This window comes from Orycteropus afer, unplaced genomic scaffold (genome assembly GCF_000298275.1).
Source record: "Orycteropus afer afer isolate SDZICR_OR568_19922 unplaced genomic scaffold, OryAfe1.0 scaffold00049, whole genome shotgun sequence".
Taxonomy (NCBI): domain Eukaryota; kingdom Metazoa; phylum Chordata; class Mammalia; order Tubulidentata; family Orycteropodidae; genus Orycteropus; species Orycteropus afer.
Genome location: NW_006921636.1, coordinates 13,276,490 through 13,300,966, shown reverse-complemented (window position 1 = coordinate 13,300,966; position 24,477 = coordinate 13,276,490). Strand labels below are relative to the sequence as shown.

The following is a 24,477-nucleotide window of genomic DNA, read 5'->3' as shown; positions in this document are numbered from 1 at the left end:
GGATAGTTTTTATTATTCCCATTTTACAGATGAGGAAATGGAGGCTCAGGGAAGTTAACTGCTTTCGCTCGCAGAGTAGGATTTCAGCCTGGCTCTGCCTGATTCCAAAGCCTGCATTCTTCATGGAGCCCTAATTTTTAATTCTATATGCTTGAAAGCTAGGAGCTCCCCTGGGGCAGTACTTAAAGTCCTTTGGCTATTAACTGAAAGGTTGGCAGTTCAAACCCATTAACAGCTCTGTGGGAGAAAGATGTGGCAGTCTGCTTCCATAAAGATTTACAGCCTTGGAAACCCTATGGATCTACTCTGTCCTATAGGGTTGTTATAAGTCGGAACTGACTCAACGGCAGTGGATTTGGGATGTGTGAAAGCTAAGGAAACTGCAGGGGGACCCATAGCCCCACTGGCCAGTACTGTCCCTAAGCCCTGATCTGCCCCATAGTAGATGACCTTGGGCCTTAGCCTGCTGGCTTCAGAGTAGTGGGAAGGAACCAGGGGAGGCTCTTTTGTTTTAAAAAAATTAATGCATTTTAAAATTAAATGTATTGCATACCTCTGGAAAAGAATAAGATGAAACAAAACAAGAAAGGAAAAAAGCAACAACTTAAAATACATCCTTCTGTTACTACCTAGGGTAAACATTGTTAACAGGCATTCTGCATTGAGTATCCAAACGTATCTACACAGGAACACACAGATCTATTACTGTTGATTAAATGGGCCCATATCCTTGACCTTTCTCACTCAAGCATTTCCAAGTCAGCACCTACATACCTTCCTCATTCCCTCATCTCCTGTAGAATGGATGGATGCTGATTTATTCACCCAGCCCCAGGTTTAGGCACTGTGCTTACCTCGGATCTTCTCTGGAGCAAGCAGCATCCTTCAGCTGCATCTGGGCCTGTGAGTCCAGCTGTTTCTGCAGGACTGATGCTCAGACGATCTCATTGCTGAGGGAAAGGGCATGCAAGTGTTACATGTTGACAGGCGCTGCCACATTGTCTTCCGAGGGCCCTTCTAGCTCAACGCTGCTCCCGAGGCGGCGTGGGTAAGTGAGGAAGGCTCTTAAGCCCCAAGTGACGCAGAGCTGGGCTGTATTTAGGGGCTGCCTCCCCTCCTGCTCCCTGAGTCCTGACATGGAGACTGTCACCAGGAGCTCTGAACACACAGGCCCAGATTGGGATGGAAGGTGGATTTTTGATAAAAGAGGCTAAATAACAGGTTTTTCTGTTTCACCTTATAGGAACGGGATGGGGGGCGGGGGTGCCAGGCCTTCAGCCAATAGAGGACCAAGAGTTGTCAGGAGGGCTTATAAAGCTTGCTATTTCTGGCATTTTTTCTCTTTCTCTGCTGATTATGCAGCAGAATTGCACAGAGGCTGTCGCGGGCGCGTTCTCTTGTTGCCTGGGCTCCTGTGGAATGAGACTCGGGCTCCTTCTGCTTGCAAGACGCTGGTGCATTGCAGGTGTGTGTTGGCAGAAGGTAAGCATCAGTGCCCGCTGCCTCATGGGGTGGAGGTGACCAGGCCATCGCCATGGGGCGGAGACAGATGACGCCTGGGTGGGGGCAGGCAGGGGGCCTGGACTGGTGCCTGTCATGTTCTGGGAAGAATATGCTTTGGAGGGTCCAAGAGGCCTGCACTTGGCCTCTCCTTGAATAGGATTCTGGAGGTGGTTGGGCGTGGCCTCTGGAGAGCAGGGTCTGGCTCTGGTCTTGGTGCCCAGAGAGGCGTAGGTGCCTGAGGTGTTCAGGAAGCGTTAATTCCTTCCTTCCTTCATTCATTCCACACACCCTGCAGTGGGTATGGCCCACATTGGGTGCTGGGGTCTGACTCACTTAGACCAGAAACAGTGAGAGCAGTGATGGTGGTAGCCCATGGCAAGCAGTGACAGATTACCCAATAAATCAGGTAAGCACAGGCTTACTTGTGCTTACTTACTAATCTGTAGTAAACAGTTTCACATTTTTTCACTACATCAAAGATTCTGCTTTTAGGTAGGCTGGTATCTGTCTCTCTCCCAACCCCACACAGCGCCTTTGTACAGAATCAGAGCCCCTTTTCAAATTTATAATCCCTGACAGGGATGGAGTACCCACCAAGCAAGGTAAGCATGGGCTTTCTGTGCTTACTTACTAATCTGTAGTTGTGGTGAAACCCATGTGAAATTATTCACTACAGATTAGTATAAGTAAGCAGAAGTAAGCCTGTGCTTACCTTGCTTAGTGGGTAATTCGCCCCTGATGGCAAAGGAGTCCAGAAGATGAGGAGGGGGAGGGAACCTTCCAAGCAGGGGGGGTGAGGAGCAGCTGGTGACATCACTGGGATCAAAGTTAGAGCTGCCTCTTCCACAGGAGTTTCGAGTTTGGGGAATCAATGAAAAGTCCTCTTAAAATTTGGTGAATGACACTTTTCCTTTTGTCGGGTAAGGAAATTAAAAAATAACCAGTTGGGATGTCCACTCACCATCTTTTAGTAGAAGAAAGGATGGCAAAAAAACAGGAAGGACACAGACTCTGATTTAAGGGCAAAGGTACACACATGTATATGCACACATGTAACAGGCTGAAGAGATTGGGAGTACAGTTGTGCTTCAACTTGAATGGCATTTTCCAGCTGCCCCTTGCAGGGATTGTCTTTGTGAGGGGAGTGGTTGAGTTGGGGGCAGGGCTTATTATACCACGCAGACCTGGAGGCCTGACTGCTCCTTAGTGTTTATCAGTTGCTGTTGGAAGTCGCTTCATATACGTGTGTTCCAGAATCAGACACACCCTCTCAGGCCTGCTTTGCCTCATTTGGACTGTTCCAGGAGAGACCAAGAAACAGCAGCTTCTAGGCTTCCTGTGATGACCTCTGCTTCCTCCACCCTGGGCCTAGAAGCAAGCAAGAGGCCATAGGCCACAGATCTGCTAGAGAAGGCTTTGAAGTCAGCCAGCCATTGAGGCAATAGCTATTCAGTGCCTACTGTGTACTAGCGTCCCACTTAGGTACTGCATTCAGACCTCAAATCTGCCCTAAGTTCACTCTGTGGCAAAGGGCAGGCTCCTTAAGCCTTCTAAGTCTCAGTCTCCTCATCGGGAAAATGGGATGGTGATACCCATTTGACAGTGGTTCCCAGTGTTGTGATGACTGTGTGTGTATGTACACACACAACGCCTGATACTTTGGTGCTATGTGGTAGAAGCTCCAGAAATGTTGAGTGTAAAGATGAATAAATGACCCAGAACACTTGCCTCTGACCAGGAGAGGGACAGTGTGGCTCAAACCACACTGTATGTGTCAGATGTGGGGGGGCGTGCGTCCATGTCTGTTCCCTCTAGTGCTGTGTCCTGCTTCTCTTCCCAGGAAGCTCACATGAGGGACCCGTGTCTGTTTAGAGCCCTGGTTGGTGTTAATTTCTCTATGCCTCTGATCACGAGTACTTGACTGGGAGGAGTTAATTGCAGGGGGTTTACTGGCTATGTAACAGGGGCCCTGGTGGAAAAGTGGTTAAGTACTTGGCTGCTAACTGAAAGGTTGCTGATTCAAACCCACCTGGTGGCTTCACAGTAGAAAAGACCTAGTGACCTGCTTCTGTAAAGGTTACAACCAAGAAAACTCTATGGGGCAGTTGTGCTCTGCCACACAGTGTGGCTATGACTTGAGTTGACGCAACAGCACCCGACAGCACTGGCTTTCTTGAAGCAGAATGAATCCTTCTGTTTCTAGCACTTCCTGAACAACTGGTGAACACCACTCTCCAGGGCCACAGAGGTGGGGTTGCAGGAGAACTGCTTTAAACCAGGGTCCAGCTGCTGCTCAAAATCTGGTTGCTGAGAACCCCAGGCTGAGGAGGAAGCCTTGGAAGGGAGAGTGTGTCCTTGGAAGGGAAGGAGTGGCTGGAGTACTGTCCCACCTACAACCCCTCCCCCTGGACTGTCACTGAGCCCAGATTAAGACCTGCTTTGAGCCATGGCTCTATTCCTTGCTTGCTGTGTGATCTCAGGCAGGACACCTCACCTATCTGAGTCTTGCCTACAGAATGGTAGGTTGCTGGCATTAAATGGGACAAGGAGTATGAAGTCCCTGGGTGGCACGAATGGTTAACACAGCTGCTAACGAAAAGAATGGAGGTTTGATTTTACGGGTGTCTCTTTGGAAAAAAATCAGCCATTGGACCCCTATAGAGCGCAGTTCTTCTCTGACACAGTGAGGCTGCCATGAGTCAAAGTCGACTCACCGACAACTGGATATAAGCTCATTGTTGGTGCTCATTTTTTATTTTTTTATTTAAAAACATCCCCCCTCCTGGAGAAGGTACCTCGAGGAGCCTGTGACTGGGGCTGGTACCCAGCAGGTACTGACTGAATATTGATGGAGAGAGTGAAGGTGCCCTGGAGTGAGAAGCCCGAGGTACAGGGCTCAACCTGCCGTGTATTTGCTGTGTGATCTCAGGCAAGTTCTCTGCCCTCTTGCGTCTCTGATTTCCTCCAAAAAATAATTCAGGCTGGTCCAACTCACGCCCACTCTTCTGCTCTGTGTTGGAAATCAGGGTGTGTGGGCCTTCAGAGAAGGATGAGCTCCAGATTTGAACTGAATTTCCTTTTCATGATTAGTGATGACATGCTCTCCCCGACTACCTCGTGCAACCAACTAGTAATCAGTGGAACTAGATGCACTAGCAGGGGTGCGGTGTTTCCCAAGGAGGCAGGATATGAAAGGCTGCCTCAGTGGTACCCACCATGATTGCCTTGGGGTGGCCTTAGGGGCCTCAGGGCTCTCCAGGAGTTGCCATCTCTGTCCAGCAAAGACACACGTGGACAGTTGCGTTGAAAGCGTTGCATAGCACAGATGGGGAATGGGTGCTCTAGCTTCTCCCCTCCCTGCCCCCGCCCCCGCCCCAGGTGCCATGTCCAGGGAGGGCCTTAGGGCCTCCTGCTGTTGGGAGTGTGCCTAGATGAGTGCTGGAATAGGGGTCGTCTGGGCCTGGGCTTTCAGTCTGGGCTCTCCTGACTTCTAGCTGTGGGACTTGAGGCAACTTGCTCACCCCCTCTGGGTATTACTTTCTGTGAGGAATAGTTGAGGTCATGGGAGTGGCAGCCTCTTAATGACAAGGAGGTGGTGTGGAAAGGAGGTGGTGCACATGGTTTGTGTGGTACCCAGTGGTACCACAGAAGAAAGGACTGGCAGTCTGCTCTTGTGGAGGTCACAGCCAAGAAAACCCCTGGAGTGCTTCCGCTCTAACACGTGAGGTTGGCTTGAGTGTGAACGCACTTGCCTGCAGTGGGTGTGGGTGGGGTTCAGTATAGGAAGGTAGCACTGGTGTGCATGACATCACCCCCAGAGGGCTCCTCTGGAGGGAGGCAGTGGCCCTCTCTTGACTTACACTCTCTGGCCCCAGGCACGCCCCTCCCCTTTTCACCCACCTTACCAGACGTCACTGCTGCCCATCCCGTTGCTTAGATACAGACCAGAGTCATCCTTGTCTCACTCCCCACACCTAATCCACTCGCAGGTGCTGCCAGCTCTACCTGCAGGGTACAGTCACATCCCCTCCTGTCATTATTACTATTATCTGCCACCTGGATAACTACAGGAGCCTCCGCCCTTAGATTCTGTTCTTGTCACAGCACCCAGGGCATCTCTGCAAACCACCTGAAGTGCACACCATCCCCTGCTTAAGCAGAGCTCTTTGTTGATGGCCCCTCAGAATCTGTTCCGATCCCCTTCACATGCCCACCTTGGGGCTGGGACACCTGTCTGATCTCATCTTTTTGTGCAGTCAACAAGCCAGCTTCTACCTGCTCCAGAATCACTACCCTTGGCTTCCTAAGGGGCAGTGACCAAGTTCTCATGCCTCATTATTTTGTATATGCAGCCCCCTTGGTCCTGAATAGAGTCCCAGGGGGTGCAGATAGTTAATGTGCTTGGCTGCTAATGGAAAGGCTGCAGGTTCAGATCCACTCACAGGTACCTCGGAAGAAAGATCTGGTGATCTACTTGGAAAAGTCAGGCATCGAAATCCCACAGAGCACAGTTCTACTCTGACATACACGACGTGGTCATGGGTCAGAATCGATTTGCTGTCAGCTGATTTTTGATCGAGAATCCGCTTCTTCTAACCCCCGAACTCCTGCTTATCTTTGAGGACAGGGTCATGACATCACTGCCTTCCAGAAGCCGCCTCTGATTGGTCCCTCCCTCTGCCGCCAACAGTCTGGACCTGAGACCCCTTCCTTGCTCACCCCATCACAGTCCTCACCATCAGTGCCATCATGCTCCAGGTGGACAGGACCCATGTGTGATGTTCCTTTATCATCATGCCTGCTGGAAGGCTGGGTAGGCACAGAGCAGCTGCAGGGGAAACACAGTTCAGGCAGTAAATGCAAAGAACGCCTTGGACATTAGGGCTTTCAAGCCTACACAGACTGCATTAGAATCCTCAGCATGTGAGTTGCTTTGGCTGTGTGATCTTGGACAAACCACCTAACCTCTCTGAGCTTCGGGGATCATGAAGATCGACAAGAAGCCACACATAGCAAATCTCTTCTTTTCCACTTGCTGGACAGTAAGTATCCCCAGGAGACTCAGAACATTCAAATGACTCCTCTGCTTTGCTCTAAGGAGACCAAACCCACAGAGGGGCCAGGCCCAGCGACCCCCAGTGCTGTGCACAGAGGAGCCCTCCATAGAGCCCCAAACAGGAGCAAAAATAGCAGCACTGGGGCAACCTGAGATGCAGAAGCCACAGGAAGGAGCTTCGGGCCGAGCGGATGTCAGCTGCTTTGAGGCCCCGCTGAGGTTCCACGGATGTGCCGAGCTGTGCAGGCCTCACGCCTGCCCTCGCTGGCTTCTCCGACCACAGCATCAGATAAAGCTGGTGGAAAAAGTTCTGGCTTCCTCTCTCTGGGGAGGGTAATATCAGTGCCATCTAGGGGCGCGTGCACACACACACCAACTCACTCACTCAGGTACAGCCCCAAGTCAGTTATTACGCACCCTCAGAATTATGGGAGAAGTGACACTCTCCCCTTACTTCTCTGGCCTGTCCTGCCTGTCCGCTTTTGCCCAATTCACTCTACCTTACTGATCTCTTTGCTGTCTGAGGTCACATTGGCACATTTCCACCTCAGAGCCTTTGCAGAGGCTGTTTCTGCCACTTGGAATGCTCTCTCCCTACACATTCATTCCCTCATCTCCTTCACGTCTTTGCTCAACTGACTGTCTCAGTGAAGCCCACCTTGACCACCCTATATCAATTTGCACACCTCCACCCTGACTCATCTTATCTGTTCAACTTCTTCTTTGTCCGTCATTCTTACCACCTTTTAGCATTATGTGTAAGTTACTTATTTACTCTCTTTGTTTTCTGTCTCCCATGCAAAAATGCAAGCTCCAGGGTCTTTGTTCACTGCTATATCTCAGGTGTGCAGATTAGTGCTTGGCACAAAGTTGTTGTTGTTGTTGTTATGTGCCGTCGAGTCGGCCCCGACTCATAGCGACCCCTCCTTGGGTTTCCGAGGCAGTATCACTACGGAAGTAGGATTGCCCAACCTTCCTTCCGAGGAGTGGCTGGTGGGTTTGAACCGCCAGCCTTCTGGTTAGCAGTCAATGCTCAAAAAATATTTATTTAGCAAATGGGTGCATGAGTGAGAGAAGAGAAATCAGCCCAGCTGTAGGAGGAGATCAGGGTGAATTGTCTGGGGTTGGGATCTTGGGTTAGGACTGCAGGACAGAGGGATGGGCTTACGTTGTCATTGAGATTTCTGGCCCCAGGATTCACTTGCATTGGCCAGAAGTCCTTGCTGACCCCCTAGTGACTGCTGTCTGGGGCCAGAGAAGGCCCTGGAAGCCTATGGTGCTTTGTAGGAGGGCCCCTGGGAGCAGTTAGGAATGTGGGCTTTGGAACCACTCAGTTCTGGGGTTGAATCCTGGCTCCATTATTTCCTATCTGTGTGGCATTCACCTTTTTGTATCACAGTTTCCTTATCTGTAAAATGGAGTAGATGATTCCCACCTTACTTGGGTATTGATTATGAGGATTACATGTAATGAATGCAAAGTGCCTGGCTTGATTCATAGGAGGGCTGGTCAGTAAATGGTTGTTACTCTTAAACTCATTAATTCAGTTTATTAGTTAGATTAGGCTGGGGTATGCTGCAGTGACAAACAGTCCCCAGAATTTCAGTTGCTTATCACAAAAAGGTTTGTTTTTACTCTTACTAGATTTCCTGTGGGAGCTCTGCTGGCATAGTGCCTAAGGCATTGGACTGCTAGCCAGAAGGCTGGCAGTTCAAACCCACCAGCCGCTCCTCAGAAGGAAGATTGGGCAATGTACTTCCATAGTGATACTGCGTCAGAAATCCAAGGAGGGGTTGCTGTGAGTTGCAATTGACTTGAAGGCAGTGAATTTGTTTTTGTCTTTTTTTTTGACATGTCCTGTGATGCCAGCAGAGAAGTGGAGGGTTGAGCTCTGCCGCACCGAGTCACTCAAGGGCATAGTCTGATTGAGCGTTGACCACCTGGAATGTGGTTGCTCCTCCAGGAAGAGCCTGGAGATTTCATGTGTGCTTTTCTATGCTTCCACCCAGGCAGCCCCACAGCCCATTGGCCTAAGCTAGACACCTGGCCCAACCAAGTGGCAAGGGGGGCAAGAGGTGTAGTCTTCCTCTAGGTGCCCAGAAAGAGAGGAAGAACAGATATTGGGGAGCAGTAGCAAATTCTACCATGGTGGGCAAATCCTTCTCTGCCCCCTTCGCACACATGGGGAAACTGAGACACAGTTAATCACTGACCTGATGGAACTCGCCTGTGGTAGGCTGACTATATCTAGGTCCTAACCCCTGCAACCTGCGAATGTACCTTTATGTTAAAGGGACTTTGCAGATGTGATTGAGTTAAGGATTTTGAGATGGGAGATTATCCTGGGTTCTCTAACCCCGCCCCTCCCCCAAAAAAACAAAACTCATTGCCATTGAGTCAATTCTGACTCATTGCAACCCCCGTTTGGTTTCTAAGGCGGTACATCTTTATGGAAGTAGATTGCCCCATCTTCCTTCCAAGAAGTGGCTGGTGGATTTGAACCACTGACCTTCTCGTTAGCAGTCAAATGCTTTAGGCACTCCACCACCAGAGCTCCTTTTCCTGGGCTATGTGGTAGACTTTATATGATCACAGTGTTCCTTATGAGAGGGAGGCAGGAGTCAGAAGAGGAGAAGGTGATGTGATGATGGAAGCCAAGATTGATTGGAGCTTTGATGATGGAGGAAGGGGCCACACACCAAGGAATACAGGTAACCATGGAAACTAGGGAAGGCAAGGGAACAGATTCTTCCCTAGAGCCTCCAGAGCAACTAGCCTGATGACACCTGGACTTTAACTCAGTAAAACCCATGGAGGGGTGAGGCCCAGTGACCCCAGTACTGTGCACAGAGGAGCCCTCCATGGAGGCCCAAATAGGAGGGAAAATAGCAGCACTGGGGCAACCTGAGGAAGACTGTGGGGTTTCTGCAGCCGTGACCCCTCTTGCATCTGTTCTTGACCCAGCCCTGTGTCACCCTCATTCCTTGTAATTGCTAAAGTAGCCAGCACTCTGCCGGGCATTTTCAGCAGCTGGAGGTTTTCCTGAAAGTATGTAGAAGGACATCAGATCTGGGTTCAAATCTTGGCTCAGATACTGAATTGTGACCTTGAGTGAGTTCCATTTCATTTCTGAGCCCCAGTTTCCTCATCTGTAAAACGGGCGTATGCTGCCTGGATCGCAGGATTGCTGTGGAGATTAACAGGGACCATCTCCCTTCAAGGGCCTGCACACGTGTGTCTGGATCAAAGGAAATGCTTGATTAGCTCTCCATTCCCTTATCTGAAATTCAAAACACTCTGCAAACCAAAAGTTGTTTTGTAAACATGCTACAAACTCACTTGGCCCCCAAGCTTAACCTGAACTGAGGAGAAGACTATGATCTTTATTTAACCCCCTTATATGGAAATCCGTATGTTTCATGCAGAAATACGAACATATCTGTTATAGACCCCACTGAGAGAATTGCATAACTTGGAGAGTCTGTACTTCATGTTAATTTTCTGAAACCCAAAACAAATCCTGAAAGGCATCTGGCCCGTGGGTTCTGGCTAAGGGACAGTGGGCCTGCCTCTGAAGGCCCACCTGGCTCATGGAGGGTCCACAGATGCCTCTAAGAACCATTGCAGAGGCTGCAGCCTCTTGTTTCCTCCTGTTCTTCGCTGCCAGTGTCCTCCTAGTCACCTGGGGTTAAGTTGAGTTTTGCAGGCTCAGGGGCAGAGGTTAAGGTTTGGGGCAGGGTGAGCCCAGGTGCTTAAGCGTTTCTGGTTTGCATTTAAAAGGGGAATTTTTTTTTTTTTTTTTTCTTATGAATCATCAGAAAAAAGAAATCAGAAGGAAGCGTGTGACCAAGGAGAGGAAATTAGGGTTTGTGCACTGCGTGAGTCACCCCCTTTCTGACTCCTGGGTGATCCCTCTCTCTTGGCAACTTTCATTCATCTCTGAGGTGCTCAGCTCTGTCTTCTAGAAACCACACTCAGGGCTGGCGTGCCTTTATTCTGGCTCCAAACCTGCCTCCCTTCTTAGCCAGCAATATAAATTTCTATTTTTCAATCACTGTCATACTGTTTTAATGATTGTTGCTTTATCAAATGTTTCTTCCCTCTGCCTAAGCCCTGCTCAGAGTCCTGTTTTCTGGTCTAGTCTCCATTTCCTCACAGCAGCTTCTGCCTGCCTTCCTAGACAAGACTTCAGTCTTTCCTTCTCCAACCTGAAGCCATTTCTAAAATGAAGTTTCCATTCTGGGCTTCAATCTACACTCCTCAGTGTGGCCCCAAAGCCCCATCATGATAAGCCCTGCTGGCCTTTCCGTTTCATCTCTCACTGGCACCCAGTCAATGAATGGACCCTGCTCTGCAGGCCCCAAGCCTTGGCTAATGCTGTTCTCAGTTCTCACCCTCTTTCCTTCGCCCTCCTATGCCCTCTCTCCTCATCTGGCTAATTCTGCTCATCCTGCAATTAGGTCCACTTAGAAGCAACCTCCTCTGTCTTTTTACACATCCCTTCTCTTAAAAGAAAAGAAAACATTGCTTCTGAGTCCATTCTGATTCACGGCAACGCCATGTTCTTCCCCAGAGTAGAATTGTGTTCCATAGACTTTTCAGAAGTAATTGTCAGGCCTTTCTTCCAAGGTGCCTGTGGGTGAACTCGTACCTCCAACATTCCATTAACAGCTGAACCCATTAACCATTTCTACCACCCAGGGACTCCCATAAACCGTGGCTCCCATTATACTTATCACCCCACATTATAATTCCTCATCCTGCCCTGCTCAGTAGACCATAAGCTTCAGGACAAGGACTGTGTCTGCTGTACATCGCTGATGCCCTGTCCAGCACTCAGAACAAAAGGCTGTTATAAATCAAGATGGGTCTACTTGAAACAGACTGATGCGATCTTGCTTTCCAGTAGGCTAGCAAATGTTTTCGATGTCAGCAGTGGTGTGAAACATGCCACTTTCATGATAAGAGGTTTGTTTCCATAAACATTTTTGCATTGCCATTGAATTGAGTGTATATTTTTCCCTCTATGTTTGTTTCTTGGTATATTGCCTCTTGCATGACTTTTCTGTTCATATCCTGTGTCTTTTTTGTATTGGCGTCTTGCTTTTTGTTAATTTGAGCCGTTTCTACATCGTGTGTATTAACTGTCTCATAGCTGTTGCTTGTATTTTCTTAGTCTGATGTCCTTTTCATTTGGGTTTTATTATGCTTCCTTCTGCAGAAGATAGGAATGCATACACATTCAAATCTGTCAATCTCCCATCCTTCATGATCGCTTCAAGCACTGAGGAAGTTATCCTGCCTGCACGGATCTGATAAACATTCTGTTCGCTTTTCTGATCATCTCCCTATAAGATGACTGCTTATGCTTAACTCTTTAATCCTTTTGGGATGCATTTTGGTGGTGGCTTGCAGCCGGTATCTAGTTCCAGTTCAGCAATCCTAAGTAAGAACAAGATAACCTTGTTATCCCCCTTCTATTTATTAAATAATTGGCCTTTGTCTCTGTTCCCAAAAAGAGAGACAAAACGGAGGAGCTTGTGCTTTGGAAGAGTTACGATTCTGGCTTGGCCACTTTCTAGTTGTGTATCCCTCAAGCTTGTTGCTTAAATTGTCTGAGTTTCTTTTCTCCTCTGTAAGTAACAGTATCTCCCTTGCAGAATTGTTGCAAAGATTAAGTGAAATAGTGTACATCAAGCACTTAACGTGGTACCTGGCATACAGCAAGTGCCTGTCTTATATCCTAAGTTTTGTTAGCTATTGTTGCTGTCATCACTGCTCTGATTCAAGGTGACCTTGTGAGAATGAAACATTGCCTGGTCTTGTGCCATCTTCCTGACTGCTGGTACATTTGTGTCCACTGTGCAAACCATTGTGTCAGTCCACCTCACTGAGGTTTCTCTTGTCTTTGCTGGCCCTCCACTCTACCAAACATGATGTCTTTCTCCAGTGATTGGTCCCTCCTGCTGAGGTGTCCTAAGTGAGTGAGTCAAAGTCTCCAACAATAGTCTGTGATCTGTAGGATTTTCATTGGTTAATTTTCTGAGGTAGTTTGCAAGGCCTTTCTTCTTAGTTTGTCTTAGTCTAGAAGCTCTGCTGAAACCTGTCCACTGTGGGTGAGCCAGTTGTTATTTGAAATACCAGTAGCATAATTTCCAGCATCAGAGCAATACGCAAGCCACCACCGTATGACAGACTGACAGATGGGTGGTGGTTTTCTTACATAAAACCAGAAACCAAACCCACTGCCACTGAGTTGATTCCAACTCATAGTAACCCTTTAGGACAGAGTAGAACTGCCCCGTAGGCTTCCCAAGGCTGTAAATCTTTACAGGAACAGACTGCCTCATCTTTCTCCCATGGAGTGGCTGGTGGCTACAAACCACTGACCTTTTGGTTAGCAGCCGAATGCTTTGACAACTGTGCCACCATCATCAATGGGTCTGATTCTGTCCTTTCTCTTCTGTTTCATTGATTTAAATCTCTCATTTCATATCATAAACACACTGCTTTAATGGTTACTCTACTGAATGTTTAACAATGTGGCCAAACCCCTCCTATTACTCTTCCTTTTGGGAATGCGGCTTTAAATCCCTCCTGCCCCATCTCAGACCCAGGCACACCCTCGCTCTGCACTGTGTAGAGCCCGTCCCAAGGACTTGTAGACACTGCATCACCACCACCGGTTTTCTCTGTCTTCCAGCTGCCTAGGCTTTGCTCCCTGTGGTCCCGCTACCTGACAGGTGTGCATTAACTACACTCACCGGGCCAGTCCCCACCTTAGTACTTTGTCACCCCAGATGTCATCAGTGCTAGTGCCTGTGCCTCCTCTGGATTCTGAGCTCTCCTGAGAGTGGGTTCTGTGTCCTGGGACCCCTCAGAGCCTGGCACATGGCTGGATACATCATAAGTGCTCAGGTGAGGGCTGAGGGAAGTCCAGGATGCTTGCCCCGCCCTTGGGCTTTCTCGGTAATGCAGCTAAAATGGGCTTCTCCTCAGCTTAGACTCCAGGGAACCGACATTGTGATGCTCCTGACCCCGGTCATGCTGTTGCCAATGACTGTGGGCCATTCACCAACCTTGCCCTCAGTTTCCCCAGTGGGATGCTGGGAAGGGCTCTGAGGCTCTATCAGCCCTGAGGCCCATTATTCATCTTGAACCTGTGTCTCTGAAGGGGAAGAGGAATTAGATGAACTCATCAGCATGTGCTGGGCCTTGGAGTGTAATTTGCCCCCTCTCTGTTTTCTGGGGAGAAAAGGCTCGTTAAGACAGAAGCCCCTTGGCCCCTGAGGCTCCTGTGCTGCACTGTCACCGGGGAGAACCCCGATCCGGAGCACGGGGATTTTAGGGTAACGGGCAGAGGGGCGGCCCCCAGCCTAGGAAGACAGTAGAGTGAAAGGGAAGCTAGCTTTTTTAGGGCCAGGAAGCAGGGACGCTCCTTCCGCCAACTTTGTGGCAGCCCTGGAGGGTTCTAAGTTTCATACCCCTTTTACAGAGGAAGAGTCTGGGGGTCAGAGCAGTGAGATCCCGCTCTGGGCACACAGCAGCTAGGAACAGAGCTTGGACTTTCAATGCTACATTGCTCCAACATTCTCTCAGCCCCCACATTGAAAGGCTGATTTTAATGAGGCTCCTAAAAGCGTATTACAGTGTTTACAAATATCATTTCCTGTGTTATCTGGTACTGACAGAAGGAAGTGAACTTGGTACTTCGGCTCTGTTAGATTTTGGGGTCAGATGCATCAAGTGCCAAGTTCAGGTGACCTAGAAAACCTTTCTAGGACAAATTACAATTTCAAAAGATTTTTTTTTCTTTTCTTCCTCTTTTTTTCTCTAACCACCCCTGATTGAACACGTTGTTGACATACTTCCCCTGCAACAATACAAGCCCTTTGTGGCGTGATTGAGGGCTTGTTTTGTAAGCTGGGGAGAAAATATCTTCCCAATCATCTGCTGCTCATTGTCTCCCGCTCGCTCCCTCCACGCCAGTCCCATCCAACACACTCCAGTCCCATCCAACACACACGCTCATGTGGCATTTAGTTAATTGTCTTTGGCAAGAATCAGTTGTGGGACTTGTTCCCAACTGCTCGGATGATAGATGAGTATCAGGCACAAATATTGGCAGCCCCAGGTAACCCGAGGCTGGAGGCTGCTGACCACAGTCCAGCCACTGGGGAGCAGGCTGAGGGTTGGACAGCTCCACGCCTTTGTGAGGAAACAACGCAGGACCGGGGAAGTACGATCCTATTAGACTGTCTGGGTTTGAATCCTGACTCCCCCCCTTACTAGTTGTATGGCCTCAGGCAAGCTGCAGACCTAACCTTCCTGTTGTTGTTAGCTGTCATTGAGTTGATCCCTGACTCATGGTGACCTACAGCACAACACGGCCTGGTCCTGCCTCATCCTCATGATGTCATCCCCAGGGCTTTCACTGGCTGATTGACAGAAGTAGATTGTCCGGCCTGTCTTCCTAGTCTATTCTAGTCTGGAAGCTCCGCTGAAAACTGCTCGGCATCAAAGCAGCCCGCAGGCCTCCACTGACAGGTGGGTGGTAGCTGCATATGAGGTGCATTGGCTGGGAGTTGAGCCTGGGTCTCTTGTATTAAAGAAAAAAAGAACAAAAAACCAACTCACTGCCATTGAGTCGATTCCAGCTCATAGCAGTGCCCACTGGGTTTCTGAGGTGGTAAATCACGGAGGGAGCTCTGGTAGCATAGTGCCTAAGGCACTTGACTGCTAACCAGAAGGCTGGCGGTTCAAACCCACTAGCCACTCCTCGGAAGGAAGGTTGGGCAATCCTACTTCTGTAGTGATACTACCTCGGAAACCCAAGGAGGGGTCGCTATGAGTCGGGGCCAACTCGATGGCAAACAACAACAACAACAACAAATCTTCACGGAGCAGCTGATGGGTTTGAACCAGCAACCTTCTGGTTATCAGTCAAGTACCTTAGGCACTGCACCACCAAGCTCCTTGGGTCTCCTGTATGGAAGATGAGAATTCTACCACTGAACCACCAGTGCCCCTACTTAACCTTACTTGACCTCAGTGTCCTCATCAGTAAAGGCCTTAGTAATGGTCACTCATCTCACAGGGATGTGGTGAGGATCCAGTGAGTTAATATTTGTAAAGCAGTGAAGAGTGCCTGGTTCACCGTCAGCGCTACGTAAATGTTGCATACATTAGTTAAAACTAACACCTGGGCATAGCTGTGGTGGGTGCTGTTGTACGCCGCCCCAGCTACCCCTCAGGACCGACACCCTATTCCTCCAGTTGTTGAGAGTGTTGGTGCCTGCCCTTTCACAGCTGAGTCTCTGGGATTGCCCATGGTGGACAGGAGATGCCTTGCCCAAGGCTGCACACCCTCCCTGGGACCAGGCTAGATCCAATGGCTGCCCAGTGTGGGAGTACAAAGGCTCTGTTCCCTGCCTCAATTTGAGACATCACTGAAGGGCCATCCCAGTTCCAGTCTCCTTGGGACAGGCTGAGGTCTCTGTTGTGACCACATCACAGTCTACTTCCTCCCACTTCCTAGTCTTGCTTCCCTCCCTCCCCTGCCCTGCTCTCTAGCAGACTTCCCACCCACAGATGCCACTCAGAGTCTGTTTCCAGGGACCCTGCCCTAAAACAATAGGAACCATCCAGATGCTGGACAGATCCTGATTTCCATTTGAGGATGCACATTTATTTCACTTGCTTGCATTTACAGAAGCTCTTTGAGGAGTGGCCTTGGGGTTCTCCACTACTCCTTCATTTCTGCTCTGCACATTTGCACACCATAGCCCTTCTTTGGTGAGCTCCATCTGCGTCTTGGAGAGGACTCTCTGAGTCTTTGCAGGGTGCCAGTGGCTCCAGGATCCTCTTCAGGTGAGGAGAAGAAAGTCTAGCTCCTGGGTGAACCACAAAACTTCAAGCTGACCTAACCACGAAGGGCTCAGAAAGCCTCACCCATTCAGCTGTGCCCACACAAGTGAGGAAACAGGCCCACAGATTGACAGGCCTTGTTCAAGGCCACACAGTAGGTGGATGCCTCTCCTTTCATCCCTCAGAGGGGATGATGCCTTGGAGGTGTAGTAGGACAGGCTGGTCTGAGGAGTCAGACATGGTGTTATGGTCCAATCAATGCTTTACATGCTCCCATAGTGGGGAGGCCATCAGCCCTGCTGTGGATCTCAGCCTGGAGGTTGAATGGCAGGTAACTGAGGGGAAAGAAGGGAAGGGAGGCCCAGGTGGAGAGCACAGGGGCATGGATGTGTGAGAGGTCATGGGCCCTGCAGGGACCTCAAGGTCCCCAGAAAGTCGGGATCATGGGATGAGTGTGTGAGAGGGGATGGGAGGAAGCCAGGCTGCTGGAAGTTCAGTGGACAGGGGCCTTGAGTGCCACAGCAAAGAATTTGGACTTTTCCCCAATGGGGAGATGGAACTTAATGGAGAATGGCCTGGGCAAAACTAGATAGGGGGCCTTATCTGTCCTGGCCCCCACTGGCCCCTCACTGCCTGAACCAGTTCTTACTTATTTATAGTCGATGCCCAGTGAAAATTTTTGGAATAAACACATGAACCATGAGGAAATGGAAGATTGGGCTGGGAAAAATGGCTCCAGCTGCTGTGTGGGGGGCGAGGGGCACAGGAACCAGCCCTAAGGCTTGGAAGAAACCAGTTTCTGGTGGGGAGGGCTTAGCCTTCAGAGCCAGGAGTGTGAGTCCTCAGCCTCCCTCCCAGAGAGACCCGTTGGCAGCAGCTTACGGGCGACTTTAGGGATGCTGGGGTTGCAGGTGGGACTGGCTGAGAACACACATGGTGGTGTCTCCTGTGGCAGAAGCCAAGTGGAAAGCCATCCAAGTCCTGAGCCAAATCTGCTAGGGTCCTAGCCCTGCCCCTCCACAGCCTGATCGGACCACACCCTGACCCACTTCCTGGGCCCAGCCCCTTCCCCAGCACTGGCAGTATCTGCAAGCCCCTTGGAACCATTCCCTCTCACAGCAGCCAAATGAAAATGTTTGTTGAAAACAACATGTGCATAATTAAAGCTTAATGAGCGCTTGTCTGTTTGGAATGTGCAATTAGATTTATAACCGGGAACGGGAGCAAGCTCCAAATGGCTTTAAATGGAGCTGAGAGGGAGGATAATTTTTGCCATAAATCTGTGGTAACGTAGACGGTGTGTGAGCGACCAGCAGCAACACTGAGGAAGAAACATGGGCCTGCCAGGCAGCCCTGCCCTGCCCATCCGGCCACCCTGCCCGTCGGGCCCTCTGGCAGCCGCAGCTGGGCAGTGCACCCTGCAGTGGGGCTCACCGGTGGTCCTGGAGGCATATCTGCTCTGGATTGGCACTGGGTCTCTCCTGGCACGTCTTCCCATCTGCAGGCTATGAGCTCTGTGATTGGAGCCAACTGTGGGGAGATGAGGGGCTGGTGCGGAGTCCAACTGCCCTAGTCCCCAGGTGACTTGGCCAGGCGAGGAATCTGGCAGCATCGCGGTGTTCACCCCTGCCTGCAAGCTGGCGTCAGGGCAGAGCGCTGGTCTAGGGTGTGACTCCAGCGTGTGTATCCCAACTTTCAGAGGTTCTCAGTTTACATTTGTTGAATTAGTTAATGCCTCTGCACCATTCTCTTGCCTTAAGTAAGTCATTCTCCCTCAAGGGGCCTCAGTTTCCCCATATTTATTATGGAGAATTGGATTCAGCTGTTGGTGGCGCAGTGCCTAAGGCATCTGACTGCTAACCAGAAGGTTGGCAGTTCGAACCCACCAGCTGCTCTGCAGAAGGAAGATGGAACAATCTATTTCTGTAAAGATTTACTGCCTTGGACACCCAATTGTGGTTGCTGTGAGTCGGAATTGACTCGATGGCAGTGAGTTTGTTTTTTTGTTGTTTGTTTGTTTATTGCTGATGTAGGAGCATGGGTGATTCTTTGGTAGAATTCCCACCTTCCATGAAGGAGAGACCCAGGTTCAATTCCCAGCCAGTGCACCTCGTGAGTAACCACCGCCATCTGTCAGGAGAGGCTTGTGTGTTCTTTGATGCCAAACAGATTCCAGCTGAGCTTCCAGACTAAGAGAAGGAAGAAAGGCCTGGTGATCTCCTTCTGAAAATCAGTTGGTGGCCCTATGGATCACACCATGAGGATGGCATAGGACCAGGCCATGTTTTATTCTGTTGTGTGTGGGTCGCCATGCGTCTGGGGCTGACTCGACGGCAACTGACTACACTGCTGATGTGGACTCTCCCGTTGCTGAGGTCTGAGTCTGCCACAGATCCCTAATGGAGGGGCTCTGTGGGCTCTGGATCAGGACTTGAGACCTTCCTTGAGGTGCTGAGAGCTACCCAGAAGGGGACGGTGGGAGGGGCCGTGAAGAACTAGGTTTGGAGCAGAGGGTGGCTAGACCGGCCTGTACCCCAGCACCATCCAGTAAAAATATGATGCGAACCACACGCAGAATTTTAAACTTCCTGATAGGTACAATAAAAACAGTAAAAAGAGACAGGCAAAAGTAATTTAAATAATATATTTAAATTAACCCAGTATATCCAAAATAGTACCATTTCAACATGTAATATTGAAAAGTTATAAATTTTATTGATGATATAAAAGTTATCGATGATATATTTTACATTTGTGTGTGTGTATATTTGAAATCTGAGGTGTATTTTTCACTGAGGACACATCTCAGTTTGGACCAGCCACATTTCAAGTACTCAGTAACCATATATGGCTTATGGTAACTATTGGAGAGGTCTAGAGGCAGCACAATCAAAGGCAGGTGTGAGGCTCTGCTTCCTCACCTGGGAAATAAGGGCAGTGGTTCCTACCTTCCAGAGAAGGTGCAGGTGGATGAGAATCCCACAGGTGCCGGGTAGCCCTCCACCACTGTAGCTGTGATGGCCACTGTGATTTTACACCACCTCTTGGTGGATTTTTTTTTTTTTTTTTTTTTGGCTAAAATAAGCAGGACCATCCAAGCCCACTCTTTTCAGCAGTGGGGAAGAGGGTTCTGCAGCAGCCCACAACAGTTGGACTTGCCCAGAAAAATGTTCCCAGCCCCTCTGGCAGGCTGTGCCTGAGGGCTTTGTCCACTCTCACTGGTAGATAAAGTCCCAGGCCTAGAGTCTTGAAGTCACCTGCCCTCATGTGAGATCAACACAGCTTAGAAACACTGGGGGTGGGAAGCCAATATGGACTTTGGGATCCAGCATCCTGGACTTCTGACTCAGCTTAGCTATGTCCTGGCTCTGGACAGGGCCCTTAACCTCTCTGAGACTCCGTTGTAACGCTAGATTTACTGATAGGCAGAATAAGAATGCATGTTATACCGGGCAAAGCTAGAGCACTGTGGGTGGTTAAATTTGTGTGTCAGCTTGGCTGGGCCTGGTTGAGTGGCTGGGCAGCTGGTGGTAGTTATTCCCCATGATGAGACTGGCAGTCAGCTCCATGGTGGGATCTACCACAAACAGCTGAGTAGCTGCCTTTGGGATGTGGTCTGCTTCCTGTATAAAAGGAGAAGCCTTGGGGGTAGTCTCTAGCTTATGGCATGCTTGGACCCTACATGTAACAGTGTCGTTGTTGAGCAGCCTGCCGTGCTCTGCCAACCTTGGGACTTACAATGGACTTGAATTAATGGTCTGCCGTGTGGTTTGGTAACATCGGGACTGTGCCATTTTATTTGTCGACCTTGGGCTTGTTAGCCTCAGAAGCCATCTAGCTGCCTGAGTGAAGAGATTCCTCTAGCTCCAGTGGGCCAGGAGCAAGAGGCAAAGCTGAAGCCCAAAGTCAAGGAGCTTTCACCCAGCCCCTAGAGCCTGGCACTTTGAACTTGGACTTAAAGCCTTCAAACTGTAAGAGAATCAACTCCTGTTTGTTAAGGTTATCCCATTTGTGGTATTGATTCTTGTCAGAGCAGCACTAGGTAACCAGAACAAGCACCAATAAGGAGAAAAAAAAATTTGGAGAGAACTTGGTATTTCATATTTCATAAGCCTAAGACACTTGCCTGCTAAGCAGACGGCTGGCGGTTCAAACCCACCAGCCACTCCTCGGAAGGAAGGTTGGGCAATCCTACTTCCGTAGTGATTGTTGTTGTTGTTGTTGTTATGTGCCATCGAGTCGGCCCCGACTCATAGCGACCCCTCCTTGGGTTTCCGAGGCAGTATCACTACGGAAGTAGGATTGCCCAACCTTCCTTCCGAGGAGTGGCTGGTGGGTTTGAACCGCCAGCCCTCTGGTTAGCAGTCAAGTGCTTTAGCCACTATGCTACCAGAGCTCCTAAGTGATACTGCCTCGGAAACCCAAGGAGGGGTCGCTATGAGTCGGGTTTGACTCGACGGCACATAACAACAACAACAACAAAGCCAAATACACAAGTCATCATGGGCAAGTCCTTTTTCGTGCTTTCTTGCAAAGATTTTAATTTAGGATTTTTGATTTCAAGTTACATGCATCAGAATCCTCGTCATGTATAGGACCTCAGAGGTTTGCATAGAGCCCCGCTCAATTTCTTCATGTACAGAAGAGGACCAGTTGTAACGAGAGGATTGTGGTGAGGATTAAATTGTAACACAAGTGATAGCTAATGGTTGTTGAGTGCTTTTCCTGTGCCAGGCAATATTCTCAGCACTTTACATAGATTAACTCATTTAATTCAAACAACAGTCATAGTGATTTGCAAGATAAGGAAACAGATATAACTTAGTTCATTAAAAAGCACACCACTTAGAAGCAGCAAGCCCAGGGTTTGAACCCAAGTAGTTAGGCACCAGAGTCCACATTCATAACCACTGTGCTCTCCTATCAGTGGTGATAGGCCTGAGGTTAGGAACACAAGACCTGGGTCAGAGTTGGAGCCTGAGCCTGAGCCTGAGGCTTCCAGGCCGTGTTCTGTCCCTGTCCCTCTTCCCTCTGTGCAGCACCTCTCTGCTCCCTCGCCCCCCACCCCCCGGGGATGATACATATCTCTGTGAGACTTCCACATAAAACCACACTCTCGGTGGGGCCCCGCGGGCGGCTACCACACTCGCTGCCTCTATCTTCTGAGCCGTGTTTTATCTGCGCAGCACAAGTGTTCACATGCCTGACGTGGGAGCAGGCAGGTGCAAGTGTTGGCTGCTTTGATTGTTTCCTCTTTGGCTCTCTGGGAGGTGCGTCTCTTGGCGCCTGCAGCTTGGGCCGCACTAAGGGCTGTGCATCATCTTTGGCCTTTGATCTGCATCTCTGTGCAGAGGGAGGGGCAGCGGCTTCTACAGAACAGCAGCTGCTTGGTGCCTGGGGTCTAGGCCAGGTTTAGAGCTGGCTGGTGGCTTTGGGCTAGCTCCCAGCCCCTCTGAACCTTACCTTCCTCATCTCTACAGTGGGGCAGTTGTGGCGACCTTGGTATCGCTGAGAGGCTCCAGGGAGACAACCAGGCGCTGGTCTGGGATGACACCTGGTGTCCAGCTCCTGCTCACTGGCTCCTGCTCACAGCAGCCTTGACTGTCATTTTTCCTGCCCTTTGTCCAGCCACCTCCTGGGCGTCCTACATCAAGGAGCTTCCAAGTCGTCTTTTCCGGGCTGCCTTCCTTGAAAGGCCCTCCGCCTTGTTTCCACGCCCCTGTGCTAACCTTCAGAGTCCCTGGATGGTGCAAACGGTTAAGCTTTGGCTACTAACTGAAGGATTGCAGGTTTGCTCGAATCCACCCAACAGCACCTCCAGGGAGGGGCCTGGGGATCCACTTCAGAAGGGTCACAGCCATTGAAAACCCCACGGATGACAGTTCTGCTCTGACACACGCGGGGTTGCATGAGTCAGAATCGACTCGGCAGCAATTTGTGTGTGTGCTAACCTTATCCTGGCCGTTGTCACCCTTGTCCAAGAGGCCATTACTCAGTATCTGAAACAAGAAGTGAATACATCATTGTACTTGCAAAGCTAGTGTCTCTGAATCAAGCAAGAGCTGATTCAGGAAGCATGGCACTCTGGGATTGGGAGATTTACAGTAGCAGGAGGTTCCAGGCTGGCTGATCTCCAGCCATGGCCATGTGGCTACTACAGTAAGACTGTTATTGACCACTCGACTTTCAGAGGCTGGGTCATTGCAATGTTGTCACTGACCAGGGAGGATGGGCTTTAAACCGGATTTGTGATGACCTGTTTGGGACATGGGACCATGGCCAAAGAATGGCCTTTCTTTCCTGTTTTATTATTATTATTTTTTTTATTTTTATTTGGGTGAAAATTAACAGAGCAAATTCACTTTCCATACAGCAGTTCACATACACTTTGTCTTATGACATTGACCACAATTCACCACAATGTAGCAGCTCCCCTCCCACTTCCTCCCAACAGTCACCTCTTCCCTGTGTCCATCCCTCCATGCACTCCTGCCCCCTGAGCTGTCTCCCTGTGCATAAACAGCCCTTCTTTCTCCCATGATTGTTCTCTCCAAGGAGTGTATCTACCTCAGGTAAATGTTCAACTCATATGCCTATCTTTTGTTTGGCTGGAAGTCACAGGTGTGGGTTCAATTCCAGACCTGAAGGGCAGCTAGGGTCATAGTCTCAGTGGTTCCACCAAGCTCTATCACACCAGCAAACCTGGTTCCCCCTTTCCCCGCCCCCGCAAATGATTTTGAGTTTTGTTCCACATTGTTCTCCCTCTCTATCCAGAATCTCCTCCATAGATCCCCCTCCAAGTGGTTGACAGTGACAGCCGGGCACCATCTAGTTCTTCTGGTCTCATAGTCGTATAGGCTGCAGATCTCATGGTGTACCAGTCACTAGGACTAATTGTGTCCATGAATCTTTGGTTTTCTTCATTCTTCTTTGCTCTGGATGAGGAGAGACCCATCATTTCATCTAGATGGCTGCTTGCAAGCTTTTAAGATCCCAGTCACTACTCACCAAAGTAGGAGGTGGAACAATGTTTTCTGTAGTATGTTATGCCAATTGAGCTTGATGTCCCCTGTGACTGTGGTCCCAAGCCCACATGTTCAACTACTTGCTCCCAGTGGGTAACTGGCTGTGACCAAGAAGTGACTACAACTTTGTCCCTTATCAGTTCTACTATACACCTGGGAATTCAGATTATACAAATACACTTACAGGGCCATTGTCTGCCAACCCTATACATGGTCTTGGGTACACTCCCGCTTCATAGACATACCTACTAGTTCAGCCTGTCCACCCATCTATCCACGCATATACCCATGTTTGCCTTCACTGACAGCGCAGTACTGTATGTGCAAAAGGGTTCATCTTTGTTGTTTGTACCTCCCATGTACCTCTCTATGTCTTCCTCTTCCTCAATGCCACCATGTTGATCACTCACATTTGGTACATTGCCCTTCTCTTCACCCAAATCAATACTTATGTCTACCTATCTAACAGTGTTCCCTACCCTTCCATCCCTACCCTGGTAACCAACAAAGAAAATTTCCTTCCATATCTAAACCTTTCCTTGACTTTTACAATAATGGACTAATAAAATATTTGTCCTTCTGTGATTGATTTATTTCACTCAGCATAATGTTCTCCAAGTTCATCCATGTTATGCGGTGTTTTTCAGATTCTAGGTTGTTCTTTAGGGTTGTATAGTATTCCATTGTGTGCATGTACCATAGTTTGGTTATCCATTCCTCAGCTGATGGACACCTAGGTTGTTTCCTTCTTTTGGCTATTGTAAATAGTGCTGTGATGAACATGCGTGTTCATATGTCTGTTCTTGTCATGACTCTCACTTCTTTAGGATATACTTAGTAATGGAATGGCTGGGTCAAATGGTATTTCTAATTCCAACTTTTGAAGGCATCGCCATACTGCTTTCCATAGTGGGTGTACCATTTTACAGTCCCTCCAGCAGTGAATGAGAGTCCCAATCTCTCCACATCCTCGTCAGCATTTGTTATTTTCTGTCTTGTTGAACTTTGCTACTAGTGCTGGAGCAA

General features: G+C 49.3%; 1 protein-coding gene across 1 annotated transcript in view; it reads left to right on the top strand.

The window, feature by feature from the left end:
• The first annotated feature begins 1,356 nt into the window (after nucleotides 1–1,356).
• The window catches only part of TOX2 (TOX high mobility group box family member 2), a 152,986-nt gene continuing 129,865 nt past the window's right edge, over nucleotides 1,357–24,477 (top strand). The window contains exon 1 of the mRNA XM_007938417.2: nucleotides 1,357–1,482. Within this exon, the coding sequence (XP_007936608.1) occupies nucleotides 1,357–1,482 (126 nt within the window). The remainder of the gene's footprint in view (nucleotides 1,483–24,477) is intronic.